The following is a 19,274-nucleotide window of genomic DNA, read 5'->3' on the forward strand; positions in this document are numbered from 1 at the left end:
AATAAAGGAAAATTTATGTTGGTTATTAGCAAATTGATCTTGAAATTTTTTGGGACTAATAAATGCTTCCTTTACTAATTTCCTCAATACTTGAAATTCCCTGGTCTCTAGCTTGTCTGTAAAAGGTTAAGAATTTGTTTAATATTATAACTAGGTCATGACCGGGCTTGGCTTTAAACAACCATTCAATTCATAATCTATAATATGTGTGCAATAGCCATGTAATTACCTGAATGATGAAGAGTTCTATATATCATTCTCAAGTTGACAAACATCGTCAAAAATATCCCAGCAATGACAATTCTAAATGAAAGCATCAAAGCTATAATAAGCATTTAACCAGCAACTACAATCTCTAGCAATATGTTAAACAAGTTCCAGGTCCTAAAATGCGCAAGCCTCTCCAGTCCACATTAAAGACAGCACCATCACTACTTCTATTGATACCACCACCTCACGAGCTACTTGAGAACACCATCACTGCTATGATTTTCACCTTTGGCCCGAGTCAGGAGATCCATCTCCATAAGAAACCAGGCCCTTCTTCCCATCTGAGCTTCCGGATGGTGACCTTGACTTGTCTTTGCTTACCCGCTTAGGAGATTGAGAGTCCAAGGAGGACCTAGATTCTGATGGGCTCCTGCTCCTAGAAAGTGATCTTCGCTCAGCCCGTGGAGAAACACGAGATCTATATGCCTCAACTGGTGAACGGCTGTAACGCCGACCACGGTAGGGTGGGCTCCGTGATACAGATCGTGTCCTACTTCTTCTGCTTCTATATCTGCAAACAGGTGTGTCATATAACCATACAGTTAAAGATAACAAGAATACCCAAAAAATCACGGAAGTGGATCATTTCTAAGCATGGGAATGAGATTGAGATAAAGGAAGAGCTTTGTTTTTATGGAATCCAACCTAATTAACCAACAAAAATAAATTCCTCATCATAAATGGTGAACTTGCAGGCTTTATTCAAGTAATAATATTTCAAAAGTAGACTAGTATCTGTGAGATAAAAGTTGCAACTATAGAACCACAAACCTTGGAGGACTTCTTACTCTTGGTGGGCTTCGGTAACGCCTAGGGGAATACCTTCTGTAACTTGAATACCTAGGAAAGCAGGCAAGCACAATCATTCATTTGTACATGATTTATAATTTGAAAGGTCAAAGAATCCACAACTAGGTGCCACTTACCTGTCACGGTCATTTCTACCACCATATCGATAAGACCTCACAGGAGATGCAGATGGGGTTCTGTATCGCCGTGCATAAGAGTACCGCTGACTAAAACCACGCCCCCTTCTGATTCGCTTGGGAGACCCATCTGGAGAAACACTTCTTGACAAACTCCTCGCTCGGTCAGGAGGTGACCTAGCTCTTCGTGCAGGGCTAGGGCTCCTTGAATAACTACGACGATTATTCCGAATTGGTGCCCGAATAGGACTTCGGCTAATCCTCCTTGAAGGGGCCCTACCTGAGCTTCTGCTGGCGCTTCTCGGAGATCTGACAGGGCTTCCACTTATGCTTCTTCTAGAAACTCTAATAGGGCTTCGGCTAATTGATTTTCTTGATAAGGTTCTTGGTGGACTCCTGCTCCGGGTTCTTCGCAATGGGGACCTTATTGGGCTCTCACTAACACTTCTTCGAGACCGAGCACCCACTGGGCTCGCACTGATACTTCTTCCTTTCCTGCCCCTTGCTGGACTTCGGCTGACACTTCTAACTGGGCTCTTACTGCTATCACTTCTAAGAGGACTTCTAGCAGGACTTCTGCTGATACTCCTCTGTGGGGCAGGAGAGGGGCTTCTACTACGACTTGGACTTCTGCTCAATCTCCGTTTTGGACTAACACTTGGGCTCTTGCTCAGACTCCTGGGACTAATAGTCATACTCTTACTCATGGTCCTCTTAGGACTTATGCTTCTGCTCCTGCTCATCAACTTTGAATAAAATACCGGATCTTGAACAATCGATAAGCATAAAGAATAACTGAGGTGTGACAAGAATGGAAAGTAGACCTAGATTTGCCTGGGTGATCATCTACTATGTCAGGTTGTCTATCGCCGCTTCTGTCAGAATTAGCATCTGCTTCAACTCCATTGCTTCTCTGCTCTCCATTCTCCTTCGGGGACTCTTCCTCCCGTTTTTTACGACGGGTGGAAGGAAGTTCTTTCGTGACAACCAAGGGAGGCTGTTCCACAGCTGCAAAAAAGCAACAAAAAACATGATCAAAAGGTGAGGAAAAAGAGTACACAACTTGAAAAGAGAGAAATACAAATATCCCCCTCATAGAATGTTATATCATATATCTCACTTTTTTTTCAGCAACATTAAAGACCTGTAAAATTCAAATGACTAGATTCCCAAACACAATTGGATCCTACTGTTGTTTATAGCATTGGAAGAATATGTGTGTGAGAAATGCTACGCATTCCAAATTTTATTCCCAAAAGTTAGTTCCCAAATAATGTGTCACCATCTTATGAGTTGGTGACACACTTCCCAAAATAATAAATCTCATGAGATGGTAACACATCATTTGGAAACTCATTTTTTGGAAGAAAATTTAGGATGTGTAACACTTCTCTCTCTCTCTCTCTCTCTTTCAATCTATATATATATATATATATATATATATATATAGATTGAAAGAGAGAGAGAGAGAGAGAGAGAGAGAGATGGGTTGTCCCACCACAACAAAACAGAAAAAGGGAAAATGAAATCTCGTACATTATTAAACTGGAGGAAACCACCTATTTACCAACCGTCCAACAACAACTACACGCAAAAACATACTTCTCCATCCCTTTTTGTTCACTGTTGGGTTGTCAATCGACATCCACTTTCCAACATCAATCCACAAAATTGTATGACTTTAATTCTTTTTAGAAGAAAAGAAAAGAACAAATAATAAAAAGGGGAAGTTAGTAAAGGTCTTTTAGTTGCAGAAAGCAATGACATTCCCCCCAAAAAGTTGAAATCACAAAGATGGACGAAAATACAAAAGTGACAAAGAGAGTATATAAAGATATCAAAAGTTAGACAGATTTCATATTGTGGTAAATGTAGCAGTTATCTCCAGAAGGATTCCATGTATCCACAAAAGGAGAATATGTACAGAGAACAAATTCCATACTACACATGGACTTGCCACAAGAAAATCTAGTTATGCAGTTTAACAAAATCTAGGAAGTGCAATGTTTGCTTCCAAATTCATTTTCGTTAGTGCCAAATGATATCCTATAAAATAGCAATAGGCAGACAGAAGGTTTATACATACAGTGCCAAATCAGGCAGTCTTAACAGGAGGATGCAATTTAGCATAAAGAACGAAAATGACCATACTTTTGGTTAGTAGTATATAGAGCTCCATTTGATTAAAGTGTTACCACAACCTTCACCCCCCACCCCACCTTTTCCAAGAAAATAAAAACAAGTTTTAAAAGAAATAATGGCATTAATTTTATTTTCGTAACACCATTAAATTCAAGCACATCATGATAAAGAACACCAATCAGCAAAGAGAGTAGAGATCAATTATTTGGATGGATCTACTAGAATGCAGATATATTGAGAAGCTGGTGATACAATGACATCAAACATTACCAGTCTTCTGAGAACGATCTTTTCGCTTCTGATCTTTTTCAAGATCATCAAGGCCATCACTGTCAGAGCTGCTTTCACTTTCATTCCCACTCTTGGTATCCGTAGTATCATCTGACGCTCTACAGAACAGAAAGGCAGAATTCAGCATAGCGTTCATCAGAAGATGTTAAACACAAACATGGTATCCAATACTTGGTTTAAAAATGCACATAATCATGTTCGTGCACAAAGGGAAGCACATTTGTTATACATATGGCAACCACAAACTTCTATGTTACTCCAGAAAACAAGATCCCCCTACTCCCCAGCTCCACAATGTGTACTCCATCCCTCACCCCACATAAGTAATAACAAAGAGATTTATTATAATACAATATGCATAAACACAAATTAGTTTATATCAAACTCTCCCCAACTACAAACCTCCCCCCTCCGCCAAAACAGAAAGGGCAAAAAAAAAAAGTACACCCTACAGAGAACTAAAAAGAACACAGCTACACAAGATAATTGGCCTATCAATACTAGACACACAAATAGTAGAAAGGAGATATCAGACTTATGACATGTATGCCACTATGAGCCATATTCATTGTGCATAGGCATGTTGCCTGTCCATTCAACATATAGCATATAAGGGTGCCGGGGATACTTTCAATAAGCTAAAAAAAGCATGCTATGCTACAGAAAAGTAAGATGCATCTTTGCTGCCTACATGAAATGCATGTATGAATTCATCTTACTCATATGTGTCTCTCCCGATAGAGGACTTAATCATAAAACCAAATGACAACTTTCTATTGGTAACCTACACATGCATGCAGTGAGTCTCAACGTCACCCTCCAACCAATTCTTATGGGGGGAAGGAAATGACAATTGAGCTAGAACGCACTAACTAGTAAACCAAATAACTTAAAGCCATAAGATCTGAGAGATTATTTTCAGTTAACCTATTCAAATTAGCAAACTAAACACAAGACTAAAAATTTACGAGACGAGCACATGTACAACTAGAATTGAATCATGGACAAATAATACATATGTTTTACATTAATGGATACAATGCACACAACCTTTTAGCTTTGCGCTTGGATCTTTTATCACGCTTCTTTCGCCTTCTCTCACGGCGCTTATCACTTCTTTTTCCCCGTCTATATTTGTCTCTTTTAGATCTCTTTCTCTTCTTACGCCTGTCATCACTTGAAGAACTAGTGTAAGATGACGATGACAAATACGTGTCAGAATCACTATCAGATTCAGACGATTCCAACTCAGAATCTGAGGAACTATCTGACTCAGATGAATAGTATCTTCTTCTCCTTTTTCTTTTATCTCGAGATGATTTCTTTTGCTTTCCCTTCCGTCGTGCTTCATGATTATTTGCATCAGAAGATGCATCTTTTCCTATTTTCAATTTATTTGCTTTTTTCTTGCCTGCATATAGAACAAGCAAAAGGCTGTAACACATATAAAAGAGAATTTCTCATGAAACTAGGTCAGATAAGCATTCAGAATAGAAGAAGTATTCCATAGAACACTACAAAATTTAGGGCTATCCATTAAACAACTTCAGAAAGTTTAATCGATAATAACCCCTCTGCCCCAAATTGAGAGTCTCATTTTTCCTTTTTGGGGATGTCTGAAAGTCTGCACCACTTGAAAAGTTAAATATAAATACTTTTTAGTTCTTAAATAACCCTTTTGAAGGAAAAATTCAAACTGTTTTACAAACAAACTAACAATTTTTTTGGCTCTTGAGGAATAATCTCGACCATTTATCACTTTTCTTTCAGGAGAAGGGACTCACAATTTGAAACAGAGCGAGTATTCCATTAAGACTCTTGTAAGTAAACATTAGATGCTGTAGCTCAGTGATTCTTACTCTCATTAAATTCACCACAATTGATAATTTTAACTGTCACAGTTGGACTCCCATCTTCATCACCTGCGTCTTCAATTTTCCTCAGTACTTCATGTCCATGAACAAGCTTCCCAAAGACAACATGCTTCCTGTCAATACGATGACAAATCCTAAACAGGCTATTGAAAACACCAGATTGTACATACTAGAAATTACAGGATGAAAAGAAATTTCAAATTTAAACCTAGCGACCAAGCCAACAGCAAAGTAGTTAAACGAACCTGTCAAGATGATGATCTGCCTGAAAGGTGATAAGGAAATGAGAACCTAGAGCATCTCGATCAGAAATTGCCATTGATAAAAGACCGGGTCCATCATGCTTTAGGCTGGGTGACTCATCTGAAACAACATACCAAACAATTGCTACTCAACATAATCATAAGACCAAGAATCATGACACTTGCATCATAAATATATTAAAGACAAAGAACAAACATGTATAATGTATAAGAGAGCTTCATCAATCTTCACGTCAAAATAGACATGCAAAACAAGTAAGCAGTACCTTTGTCCAATACAAGACATAGTGAAACAAAAAATACCACATTGCACAAATTATTTGTGCATCACATATTAACTACTTGCGGCATTGTACAAAATAAAGAACTGACAACATCTCAAAAAGAAAATATGGAGCTTCATTCATTGAAGTGCCAATTCTCACTCATAATAATGCAGAGTGGCATCGTAGTTTTCAGAAATGCTGAGCCTTTTTAATTTGGTTGGGGGTTCAGAAATTAAAAATATGTAAAAGCTAATCTCCTTCCATGAGTAAATTATGTGTTCACTCACTAAACAAGTGTAAGGGTAGCAGTGAAAAATTAAACCTGATTAGTGTGTCTGCATTACTAATTATCTCCATGAAGTGTTGAATTCAATAAAGTAAACACGACATTTGATTTATAATTTGCCACTAAATGATTGGCCATAATGAGGCCCCACTTAACAGAAATTTTTTTTTTGATAAGTAAATATGCATTATCAAAGGCCCCACTCAACAGAAAATTAAATTTATAAACATGTCACACATTTGGATATCCAATTTTTGAATGGAACTACAATCCATAATTCATATCATTATCAAGAGCACCACATAAATATCAAAAGTATAAATTGTTCTTTCAAATTCTCCACTTATCAAACAATTCATTCCACAATTTTGGACTTAGAATGAGGTTTGAGATAGGAAAAGATGAGTATAATAATCTAACCTGGAAACTCTTCCCCATATATGCTTTCCCCACTGGTACCTAGGAAAAAAGAGCAAACTAAAATTTAAATTCCAATAGAAAAAGGATGCATATTAACAACTACAGAATATGAACTGCATAAGTTTTACCTATCATTTCACATTCTTTTATCAATTTTCTGTACAAAGATGGAGAGTATTACCAAATATTGCATTTATTTGCTTACATTACAGATTAGTAAGAATATAGACACTAAAACATAATTTTCACTCACTTCCTAAGAAATTAATACAGAAGACGATCAAAGCTATAAGTCCAAATGAGTCCATTTCATTCTCAGATTATGCATCATGTCCGATAGCATTTGTAATAAGATCTATTGAATCAGCACAAAGTCTATCAAAATATTCCATAATCAAACCAGTTCAGCAAGGAGAACCAAACATCAGCTTGAAGCCAGGAGCAAGGAAAAGAGTCGAGTTGATCAGATTCATCAACAATGTGAAGCTAAACGAAATTAAGATTTGCAGAAGAAGCAACACTATGGATACCATGGTTGATAATCATCCATAACGAAGAACTGTTCCAAAACTACCAATCCCTTATGAGGCTCAATCCATAAGTGAATGAGGAGGAACAGTCAAAATGACTAGTGAGTTTGGCTCATAACTCCTTCATTTCATCAACAAATCAACATCCACTTATTTTAGAATTACTTTTTAACATACATATAAAGGTGACTTTCCTTGACTAGGGAACAAGATATACAAATCCAAGATCTCAGAATCATACGCAAACAGTTCAAACAATGGGTACAATTTTTACCATGGATTGCACCCCTCAAAACATTATACAGAATGAGACAAGGAAATGGCTTTAGAAGTGATACATACCATCTCGTCTAACAAAATCGCCACCCTGCAAAATAAACACCAACTATTAATCCTCTAGATACCAGAAATACTGTACAAATGTGGGCCGGGCATGGTTAAGTTTAGTAAAACTTTGAGGATGGACAACTTAGTAAGTACAACCTTAAAACTATATCACAAGAAAAGCAGTCGTGACCATCAGCCCTGTATCCTACAGCATAAACAAGGGTAACTGACTAAAAGACAGACCACCTCTAAGTCATGCTCAACCAGAAACTTAGCACAGAAGCAAAATCACAATTAATCTAGAGAATAAATATCAAAAGCAAAAAAAAACAAATAACATACCTGCGCAAAGAAACCTTTGATGATGCGGTGGAAAAATGATCCCTTGTAGTGCAGTGGTCTTCCTGTTTTAGGACCAATCCCCTTTTCTCCTGAAAATGTTAAGAAGGATTAAAGAAACAAAAAAACTACCACAATGAAAAAAACTTAATCCCACCCCCCCACAAAAAAAAGGGCAAGAGCAAACGAGAGAGTAAATTATCAAAGACAAACATAAGAAGCTGTAGATGTGTGTCTTCGCAACAATTTTCATGACAAGGAGAAAATACATGACAAACATTGTGGAAATCAAATAATTATGGTGCCACATTAACAACAAATAGATAATAAATAAGACAAGGTCCCATTAGAGGGGTGATAAAGTAACAAAATTTAATAACTAAACATGAATGTAATATTACCTGTACAAAGTGCTCGAAAATTTTCTGCAGTCTTAGGAGCAACATCAGGGAAAAGCTGTATAAGACCAAAGATGACCAGTAAATAAATTATTCACTCTTCCATCAGCTACAGAAGCAAACAACAAGTACTGCAGAACACAGATTAATATGCAACTGACATTTAGCTTACAGATTCAAACATAATAATACCTCAAAAACCATCCTTTCAGCCGGATCTCCATCAACAGACACATCCATAAAAACCAAAGGGCTCTTCTTCTTTGCCATTTTCTTCATTTTTCAGTATTGAAATTCAGCCTGCATAACCATTTATCTGATGGAATAAAATTTTACATATGTTAGCAATCTCTGCCAAACCATATTAGTAGACAGGCAAAAATACTAATAGGACCTCTTGAACTGTTAATTAATGAGACCAAACGTTAACAAAATAAGCTCTCCAATACACGAGACACAAATATGTAATAACATGCAGCACTGTGTGACACATACACGGATGGATAAGGATATGTCAAGTACACATCCCAAAAAGAAGGGGTCAAGAGCACCATTGTCAGAGATAATCTGTGAGACCATAACACGTTTCAAGTTGTTATCATGTTACAATTAAATTTTTATCAAACTCTCTATGTCTAGAGAAACTGTAATTCAATCTAAAAGTAGAAGGCAAAATAAACAATTAATCAACTTAGAAGCCACCCTTATAGTACTATTTTGCTTCAAGATTTCAACACTAGAGACATATTGGATGTAAAAGTGGGTATAATCATATTAGTAAATATAAAAGAACAAATAAAAATAATTCAATCCAGATAAGAGAGTCTAAACTAACTAACAGTAGTGCTGCACCCACATTCACCTAATTCACCGAACTTTAATCAATTCAATTTCTTAAAGTGACCAAATTCACATGAGACCAGTACTCATATGTATAATAGGAAGGGAAAAAACAAAGATAAAATAAAAAGAGAACCTAGGTATTATATCAATCAACATGAAGTCTTAATTTAAAACTCGAAACAACTGATAAATTCATGAATTTAACAAGCAAAGAATATAAACTTCCCCAAAATGGATCACATAAAAATTTCAACCAGAACTCATCTGCTCGGAAATAAACATGGAATTTTTCATAGCTTCATGCAGCAAGGAAAACCCAGAACCCATTATCCGAGCAATAGCAAACAAATCAGCCACCAAATATACATGTTAAGCTACTCCTTCAGAAAAATGAAAAAAAATAAGAATAAAAAAAAATTAAGCGGTTCTTCATTCTTTTAGGTTTAAGAGTGACAAAGATCCAAACCTAACCTTTACAACTATACCCAGCAATCAATTAATAAACTCGTAAGTGAAAACACAACAAAACCACTAACCCTTCAAATGCATATACACAATAAAGGAAATCATCTTAAAATGTATTTACAATACATGCTTTACCAAGCTGCAAACCTTAAACCCTAGCTGAAATCCTCACAAACCCTAACATAAACGGATGCAATTGAAGAGAATTATAAATACAGCATCAAATCAAACTTAGATTACACTGTCAAAATTCTCCTACTGATTAAAGCATATAAATATGCACAAATTCAATAATATTATTCTTCAAAAAAAAAAAAAGCAAGGCATGCTGGAAAAAATATTAGAGGTTTCGGATCAAAGTTACGAGCTTAGAAATAGGAAAAAAATTGAATAGAATAGTAGAGATCGAAGACAAAAAAAAAATGCAGAGCAACCCTAGAAAGCACCTTAGAGACGCAGAACCACAGAAATGTGACGACGAGATTGGCAAGCGAGAGAGGGAGAGAGAGAGTGAGAGCTCGGTAAGAGAAAAAACCTAGCCCTTTGTTGTATTTATATCAGACGCCTAGCTGCTTCTAGTGGACCCCGAAGTTACTGGACTGTCCCTGGTCTTCGAGGCTCTCAGGGCAAGGGTAACCCCAAATGACGACCATGTCCCTGGGCTGGATTTGATATGATTTTCTTTTCTCTGCTTTTCTTTCTCTAATTTTATCGTGCATGCAAGTCCATTTGAATTTTGTTACCAAAAACAAAAACAAAAAAAAATGTCCATTTGAATTTGAGATTTCAAAAAGAGCGACTTACTTACTAAATTGTGAACTTACAAAATTACTGTTTCTTAGGGCTGCTCAACTGGTTATAACCGGCAGTTATTATCAATAATCGCAACTGCTAAACGCCTTAGCAGTTATTAGTTTTCAATAACCGCAACCACCTAGGCAGTTAATGGTTATTTTATAACCGCCAGTTAGCGGTTGTTTTATCTAATAACCGGACGGTTATAATCGCATTTTTTTGTTTGGGCTTTTAAGCTTTTTTTATTGTGTTTTGAGCTTTTAATTGGCTATTTTTGGGCTTCTTTTAAAGGTTTAAAGCCGAAAATGATGAAGAAACAAAAAAAAAAAAAAAACTTGTTTTTTGAACCAGCCAATATTTTTAGCCCTAAACATCACATACTAAATTATATATTTCACAAAATATTCATAAATAGCCCAAATCCATTAATCCAAATACAAGTGAAAAAATTAAAAAGATAATCCAAGATTCCAAATGGAGGCATAGCTCAGCTAAATGCCCAAAAACAAAACAAATAATATGTATTACAAACCAAATTGAGGCAAAGCTTGCCTGGATACAACCAAAAATATGTAAAACAAATAAAATCTCAAATGACCCAAATCTCTCCACTGTCCAGCACAGATTGTGAGCCAAAGAAACCAAGTTGGAGGCATAGCACAGCAGTGACAACACCCTACAAATCAATGAAATCATGGGATATGAAAAGTAAGTTAATTGAAAAATAATTAGACAATAGAAGAAGCTTTAGTTAATTGAAAAGTAGGTGTCAAATACTTTACCTTCTTACTCTTGCTCATCATGTTCATAGCTTTCCACAAATTCCTACAGCTCCCCAATGTTTATTGGAGTGTTCCTTATCCAATTTTGTGTGCAAATCAAGGCCTCAACGGTAAGCCGAGACAATGAACTCCTAAATGGATCCAATACACGTCCTCCAATGCTAAATGCGGACTCAAAGGCAACAGTGGGAATGGGCATGGCCAATACATCACGAGCTACTTCTGCAAGAATAGGATATTTGTGTGCATTAATCTTTCACCAAGTTAAAAGATCAAAATCCTTTGTTGTTGACTCACACCCATCCAACAAATACCTATACACATCCGACTTGCATTCCAAATCATTCGATTGTACAAGGTGTTGGGAGGAAACATGATTAAATTTGTCCATAACACTTTTTGATCCATCAACAGCATTTAAGGAAGTATCATCAAAACTTCGTGAGTCCAACTCCAAAGTAGACGTCTCAATCCCACTAAACTTTCTATATTGCTCAATCAAACGATTCAAAAGGCCTTTCACATTTTCCTCAATTGCTTTCGCCCACGTTGGCTCATAGCATCGGTTCAACCAAAACACCAAAACCTTCATCTTGTAGCGTGGGTCAACAACAAAAGCAATATATAACATCAAGTTGATCTTCTTCAAGTTTCCCAAATACTTGTCATACTTCTTTTGCATACTAATAGCCATGGCACTCAAAATTGGATCATATTCAAGATATGTATCATTCAAGACATCTTGAATAATACAAAGTTGCATGAAATATAAACTCGATGTAACATAATTTGAACCAGACATGTTGAATGTGGCATCATAAAAAATTTTCAAATATTTCACAACCTAGCATTTTCCCAATCAATAAATCCAGGAACAACAAACTGTTTATCTTCCTCCCCCAATAATTCAAATGTTTTTTGGTACTTTTCAGCAATGCTCAACATCAAGTATGTTGAGTTCCACTTAGTATCAACATCTAGACACACCTTTTTATCACATTGAATACTTTCCCGTTGTATACAAGCTTTAAAATTTGTCATTCTCGCCGGTGAAGACCTCACATGTTTAACTACATTCCTAATTGTAGAAATAGAGCTCTGTAACTCTGTCAAACCTTCTTTTACTACAAGGTTCAAAATATGGGTAGCACACCTCATGTGAAGAAACTCACCCTTCAAAACAATAACCTCCTTATCTTTTATTCTCTTTCTCATAAATTCAACACCCACATCATTAGGAGCAGCATTATCAACTGTAATTGTGAAAATACTACCGAGCCCCCACTCTAAAAATGCACTCTCCAACATATTTCCAATGGTCTCACCCTTATGATCGGAAACAAGGCAAAACTTAAGGATTTTCTTATGCAATATCCAATCTCAATCTATAAAATGGGCAGTAATACACATGTAATTCAAATTTTGAATGGATGTCCAAGTATAGGTAGTGAGACAAACCCTTTGATTGCGCAACAAACCCTTCAACCGAATTTTCTCTTCCTTATATAATTTTAAGCAATCTCTTTGCACACTCATACGACCTGACACTTTGAACCTAGGCTCCAATCCTGTTCTAAATAATTTAAACCCCTCATGATCCACATAACTAAAAGGCAACTCACATAACATTAAATACCTACAAAGCAAACGCCTTGCATAGTTCGCATCATACTTCACACATCCAAGTTGGGGGACACCTATGCCTTGATTACCATCCATCCTCTTATTAAATGACATTTACAACAAGGTTTGATTTTTGCCAATATTTGATTTTTTCAGTGGAGAGTTTTGGCAGCTAGAGGTAAGGTGGGTCATCATGACTGAAGTGCCTTGTCTTTTATGGTGACACACTATCAATCTATTACAGTGTTTGCACATAGCTTTAGGGTTTTCCTTATCAACTGGTTCCAGTTTTTTAAAGTACTCCCATACAACAGACTGATTAACGTGTGGTCTTTTGGCTTTAGTATGTTCTGTATTGATGGAGGAAAGTGTTCCGAGATTGTCCTCAACTCAGATAAAGGGATACTCATGGCTACCGGAGTCCCACTAGCACCAGAACTGCCCAATGTACCACTCACAGTATCTTCCATTTGTTATTAAGTAAATGGTAAAATATATTTAACTACATGCATGCAAAATAAAATAAATCAAGAATATTCAGCAATGAACAAAATATCAAAACCCATAAAATCCAAGAATATTCAATGAACATAATATAAAAGCCCATAAAATCCAAGAATATTCAACAATGAACAGAATATCAAAACCCATGAAATCCAAACATATCAGAATGACAAAATGACAAATAGCCGACTGATATCAAAAATATCAACTTTTAAGTAGTAACAAGCATCATTCATAGCCGATTGATATAATCCAAAAATATCAGAATGACAAAATGACAAATAGCCGACTGATATCAAAATGACAAAATCCAAAAATATAATCCAAAAATTTAAGTAGTAACAACTAACAAGCATCATTCATAAACCAAACATATAATCCAGGGCAAATTCATAGGTCTTATTGAAAATAATTGGTACCTAGTGGCTGGTAAAAGACGGTGTGAGATGAGTGAGATACACTGAGACAGAGATGGACAGAGATAGTGAGAGTCGAGATTGAGAGGCAAAGAAGGAAAATAAGACTAATAAGTATTCGAAGAAAGATCAATAGTCGAGTAGTTCGGTACCTGGTGGCTGGTGGGCGAACGTGGAATGAGAAAAGGAGAAGTGGGAGGCTGGACCGCTGGAGCTGTGGAACTTCTGTCTGCTGGCGCCGTGGAATGAGAGAATGAGTCTAAGAGGTAGAGAAGGAGTCTGCTAAGCGCTAGCACCATGGAAGAGAAGGACTGAAGGAGAATAAGGTTTCAAAGGAGAATAAGATGAAACCCTATGGTTTCATCTTATCTCCCACCAAAACGACGCCGTTTTGTATATATATATATATATATATATATATATATATATATATATATATATATAAAGGTGGTTAATAGTTATAACCGCTAATCGCAATCGCCCTAGGCGGTTAGCGATTAGCGGGTCGGTTATAACTGACCCGTTTGAGCAGCCCTACTTTTTCAACTTTAAAACGGTTTAATAAGTTATCAATAAAAAAGATCATAGCAATTCGCAAGGTGAAGGTAGAAAAAGGGCTTATGTAGGCAAAGTTTGTATACTATAGTTTATATCATAGTCTTTAATGTAAATTATATTCTATTAAAAGTTCTTTGTTTATGATTTATGATAAATGTAGGGGTTAAAATGTAACACCCCCAAATTTGGCATTGACCAGTTTGGTAAGGTTACTAGCAATTACCCCAGTATACCTAATTGGGGAACCGCCCCTATAAGTATCATTAGAGTTAATGCATATGAAGGTGAAATAAATCTGAGAAATCTAATAACCATAAAGGAAGCATTTATGATATATTATTCTCAAAACATAGACGTGGATCAACTAATAAAAATAATAATCTGATCAAACCTAGTAACAATATGAAGATCTCTATCTTAAGCAATTATGTAGTGGCAATCTTGTCATTCCTCTTTTCTTAGGAAGAGGTTTCCTACAAGATGTAATAACTACATAAGTCTAACGACTTAGTAAGTAAACCTCACAGTTTAGTATGACATGACCTAGTTATTATTGAGCATAAATAAACGTGCAGTTTGACAAAGGATTTAAAAGAGGGTTGTCTCTGTTAATACACCGTAAAAATATCTCTTTGTTGAAGGAAAAATGGTGTATTCTCAGCGGCAATCGCCTAAGTGTTTTAATGCAAGAAACTAATGCTTTAAATACGTCATAACTGTCATATATAGTCTACCCGATATATTACTCCTTCTCAATAGTGTTGACACTGTTGAGGGACCTGTAATATAATGCTCGTGCCTCAGCCATTGTACGCTACCATCCATAATATTAGCAACCCTACCGAGTCTGACCTCGGGTGGCCCACGCTACTAATGATGTACGTCCTGAGTGACCCGCCAATTAAGGCTTCACGGGTCACGAAATAATCATTGGATCCAAGGCCCTTATATCACATTCATACACACGTTTAACTATATAATCAAGTTTATATATTAAACTTATGGCCATTATATCGTACGCATCGATGTACCATGTCATGCGATGCATCTTATCAACCAGTTATTAAGGCAGTTACGAAGTTGTACACAAATATAAGCATGCTCATATCATACGTGTGCTTAGTGAGCTGACATATTGCACTTTTTTAAGGGAAACAGTCGTAAGTGTTTACTCGTGCACTCGCTCGAGTCCTCCGATATCACAAATTCCTGCTATAATGAAATATGACATCGTTATATGCAGTACTATCAAACTCTTTGAATGACAGAATTAGTTATATCTAACAAAAAGGGGCCGTCGAAACCCTAAGCTTGCACATTCGGGTCTCTGAAGGTGTGTCATCCTCTCTGGGCGAACGCTTAGGCCTGTGGGTGTACGTTTGGCCAGAGAGTATAAACTCTCGGCCATAAGCTCCAAACATGGTTCTATGCTTTTAGGGTGGTCCATCTCATCTTAGGCTCTTAATGGACACATGCAAAGTACAAAACATCCTAACATGCAAACTTAAAGAAATCAAAAGGCGAGTCTAAAGCTTCTTCAAAATCATTCTTGGTTTTGTAAGAAAATGTGTACAATAATTTGTCAATGCATCTTTAACACTTGTAATACGAAGAAAGTAGTAAGAACAATCATGAAGGGTAAGGAAATGGACAAGAAAATACCTTGATGATGGCAAAACTCCACCAAGGCTTCCTCCTTCTCCTTCAAATTCACTCCTCACTTTAGGGTTAGGGCTTTATGGTATGAGGAGGGGCTGAGGGTCGAAGGGATGGGTTTATATAGGGGCTTAGGGTGTGCTCTCTTCTAAAAATGTGGAGAATGGGTTAAAACTACTTTTCAGAGTGTCAGCGAATGTTCGGTTACTATTACACAATAGATCAAATGGTTCAGGCGTACGTTTGTGTATTACCTAGTGGCTCAAAGACTAGTCAACGAACGCTCGTGGTGGTTCCCCAAGCAAATGCCCGTACTTAGGTTAAGGGCAAACGTTTGGGTGGTCCCCCTAGCTAGGGCTGGCAAAACGTGTTCGCGAGTCGTGTTCTTGTCCAACCCATTTACGACACGACCCATTTAAGCCCAACCTGAACACGACATGTTTAGCTAAACCTGTCGAACACCCAAACCTGAACACGACACGTTTTCTAAATGGGTAACACGACATGACACTTGTAACCCGTTTAAATAAACGTGTCGTGTCGGGTTGACTCGACACGACATGTTTAGAAGCTAATAGGTTCCAACCCGACGCGACCCGAATGTAAATTTATTTTAGTTTTTAACTTTATCCTAACCAAAATAGCAAAATCTTAGCAAACAAAGTAACAAATACAATGTGGCAGTCTTTCCTCTACATACTTCCATAAACAAAATCCTCTAAAACAATAACCAAACCATCAAGGGCAAAGCTTACAAAGTTACAAGGGTAGATACAATAATGTTAAAACCAAAGTTAAAACTAAATGAATTACATGCTCCTGTTAAGGAATATTAATAGAAATAACTCCATGTGATTTTGGATCGTCATTCCTACTGATTTCCGTTGTCAAAGTAACTTCTTCTGGCTCATCAAACTTCATCTCTGTGTATATTATATCAAAACATAAATCAATAATTAGTGTTCTAATAGTGTAGTGAAAAAAAAATAATACAAGTTGATGAATGAATTAAATTTGCAAATAACTAATATTACCTTGCTCTCCATATCACCAATCCCTAGTGCAAACTAGTGCCTCAACAATATTAGATTTGAGTGAACTCTTATATTGATCAATCACACGCCCACCAACACTAAAAGTGGATTCTAAGGCAATAGTAAAAACAGGAATATTCAAAATATCACGAGCCATCGCAGTTACTAAAGGATAGCGTAATTTATGTACTTTCCAAAATTCAAGAATGTCAAGATATACATTGCTATCAAGCCTAAGTTCTTTCAAATAAGACTCTAATTGACTCTTTTGTGAATTAAGATTAGGGGTGTAAACCCGGTCCCGGTTTCTGGTTATTGGCCAAAATCGGGGTACCCTGGTTATTGATTTTGAGAGACCAAAACTAGGTAACCGGTTCCCAGTTAATCGGCTGGTTTCGATTTGTACCCAGCTATCCGGACCAGGTAACTGGTTTTTAAAAAAAAAATTGTATTTTTGGCTTATTTTAGGTATGTGGCCTAAAATAAGCCCATTTTTTGCATACAGTTGACCCATTTTTTTTTTTTTTTAATTATTAGTCTTTTTGTCCCAATAAACTGGCTTTGTTGTGATTGTTCCAAATTATAATTAAAAAAAAAAAACTTGAAAAAGCCCAAAAATCCTAAAAAATCAATGTTTTTGCTTATATGGGCCTTAAAAATAAACATGTAAATATATTATAAGTCCCTAAATCAACGCACCAAATTAAATTCTCAGTAAGTTTTTTTTTTTTCCGAAAATTTACTCCCTAGGTCAATCGAAATACCAAGAAAATTCTTACCGTCAAAATTTTTTAATTGCCGTTAGATTGGTTGAAACGCAAAGTTTTCATGAAGGCCTCATCAGTCTAATTTTTTGATCCTACATATCCCATGTTGACACGTAGGATCAAAACTCACCGTTTTGGCACCAGCCAAAACATTGAGTTTTGGTTGTATTGGGGGTTTTATTGTTTAAACCCCCAAATCGTGAAGTCTTCCCCGACGAAACCCACGCTTTCCTGATGCACCAACGGAAACTTACCGACGCACCCTTCGGCGTGACAGAACTCACCAGCCACCAATCAGACCTGCATCCAAAGACGGCCATAACCGGCATGTATTTGTAGTTCATTGATGCAGACAAACTGGGGTTCTGGTTAATCCAAAGGAAATTTTCTATAATTTTTTTGTGGGTTGTGTTGGATGGCTGTTGTTTGGATTAATGGCCGAGGAAGGGAGATTATTTTGTGGGTATATTGTTGTCGGGTTGTGATTTGGGTTGGAAACGAAAAAAAAAAAAAAAAAAAAAAAAAAAAAGATTTGTTTTGGTACTAGGTCGGATACAGCTTGAAATTGGCAACGCCCACCCACGGATACGTCTTGAAATCCGGTGACGTCGCTCACTGAACGCCGCCAGCGGACCGCCACCGACAACGCCTACTAGGGGTGAAAATCTAGAACCGCTAACCGCTTTACTAACCACAAACCGCTATATATAAATATATATAGTTTTATTATAATATTTATTTGTATGTTGTGTACAAGACTACAAGTGAAGTGATGATTTACAAGAATTGTTGTAATTTTATTTGTATTATATGTTGTGTAGATTCGTAGAAGGTCACCAACAATGATTTTGGCATATAGCAATTTTTAATGCTAAAATGGTCATGAAAATGAAAAAAAGAAATTGTTTAAAGTGAGCAAAAGTGAGTCAAAAACCGGCCCAAAAAAAGCGGTTAGTAAAAAAGCGATTATCCGGATGCGGTTAACCACTAACCGGGCCGTTAACTGCATAGTGGTTAGCGGAGGTGGTTAGTAAAATTTACTAATCGCCTAGGCGGTTGCGGTTAACGGTTTTAGCTATTAACCGCTAACTGCAACCGCCTTTTCACCTCTAACGCCCACCATCCAAGAACTAGTCGGCCGAACACCACCCATGACACCAGCTTAGAGGCTTGTTTTGTCAAGATCCCTTTTTTGCAACTGATTTTGTAAGTGGAATTTTGAAATGGGATTTTTTCATGGTTTTACTGTTCTCATACCATTTTTTTTGGTTAGTTATTTTTTCTACAACATAACAAAAATCTTGGGTTAATTTTTTTGCTGTTGGTTTGCTGAGAAGAGCTTGGTTTTTTATTTGTTATTATTATTTTTTTTTTCTATTTTCTGTTCGAGAATTTGTGGAAAACCTTCAGTTTTTGCTTTTGCATTGAATTTTGTTTTTATTTCATGGATATACTCATGAATATTTGTTTTGCCTACATAACCCTTGTTGATACAAGTT

The 19,274-nt window shown here is 36.6% G+C and overlaps 1 protein-coding gene across 3 annotated transcripts; it reads right to left on the bottom strand.

Annotated features, from left to right (window-relative positions):
• Positions 1 to 225: 225 nt before the first annotated feature.
• Positions 226 to 10,163, bottom strand: LOC132189182 (Cyclophilin-like peptidyl-prolyl cis-trans isomerase family protein). 3 transcript variants are annotated; one of them, XM_059603777.2, is made up of 14 exons: positions 10,087 to 10,163; positions 8,525 to 8,648; positions 8,336 to 8,390; positions 7,938 to 8,026; positions 7,611 to 7,635; positions 6,739 to 6,777; positions 5,749 to 5,866; positions 5,489 to 5,616; positions 4,680 to 5,040; positions 3,609 to 3,727; positions 2,021 to 2,204; positions 1,197 to 1,925; positions 1,042 to 1,110; positions 226 to 781 (listed from the first exon to the last, which is right to left on the bottom strand). In XM_059603777.2, the coding sequence occupies exons 2-14, from the start codon at positions 8,609 to 8,611 to the stop codon at positions 493 to 495; spliced, it is 2,292 nt and encodes a 763-aa protein (XP_059459760.2). In that variant the 5' UTR covers positions 8,612 to 8,648; positions 10,087 to 10,163; the 3' UTR covers positions 226 to 492. The 3 variants fall into 3 exon arrangements, with proteins under 3 accessions (XP_059459760.2, XP_059459758.2, XP_059459759.2); XM_059603775.2 differs by having other exon boundaries at positions 1,197 to 1,931; XM_059603776.2 differs by having other exon boundaries at positions 1,197 to 1,931; positions 8,525 to 8,632; positions 10,087 to 10,156.
• Positions 10,164 to 19,274: the final 9,111 nt, after the last annotated feature.

The sequence above is a fragment of the Corylus avellana genome, chromosome 9 (assembly GCF_965113065.1).
Source record: "Corylus avellana chromosome 9, dhCorAvel1.hap1.2, whole genome shotgun sequence".
NCBI classification, from domain to species: Eukaryota; Viridiplantae; Streptophyta; class Magnoliopsida; order Fagales; family Betulaceae; genus Corylus; species Corylus avellana.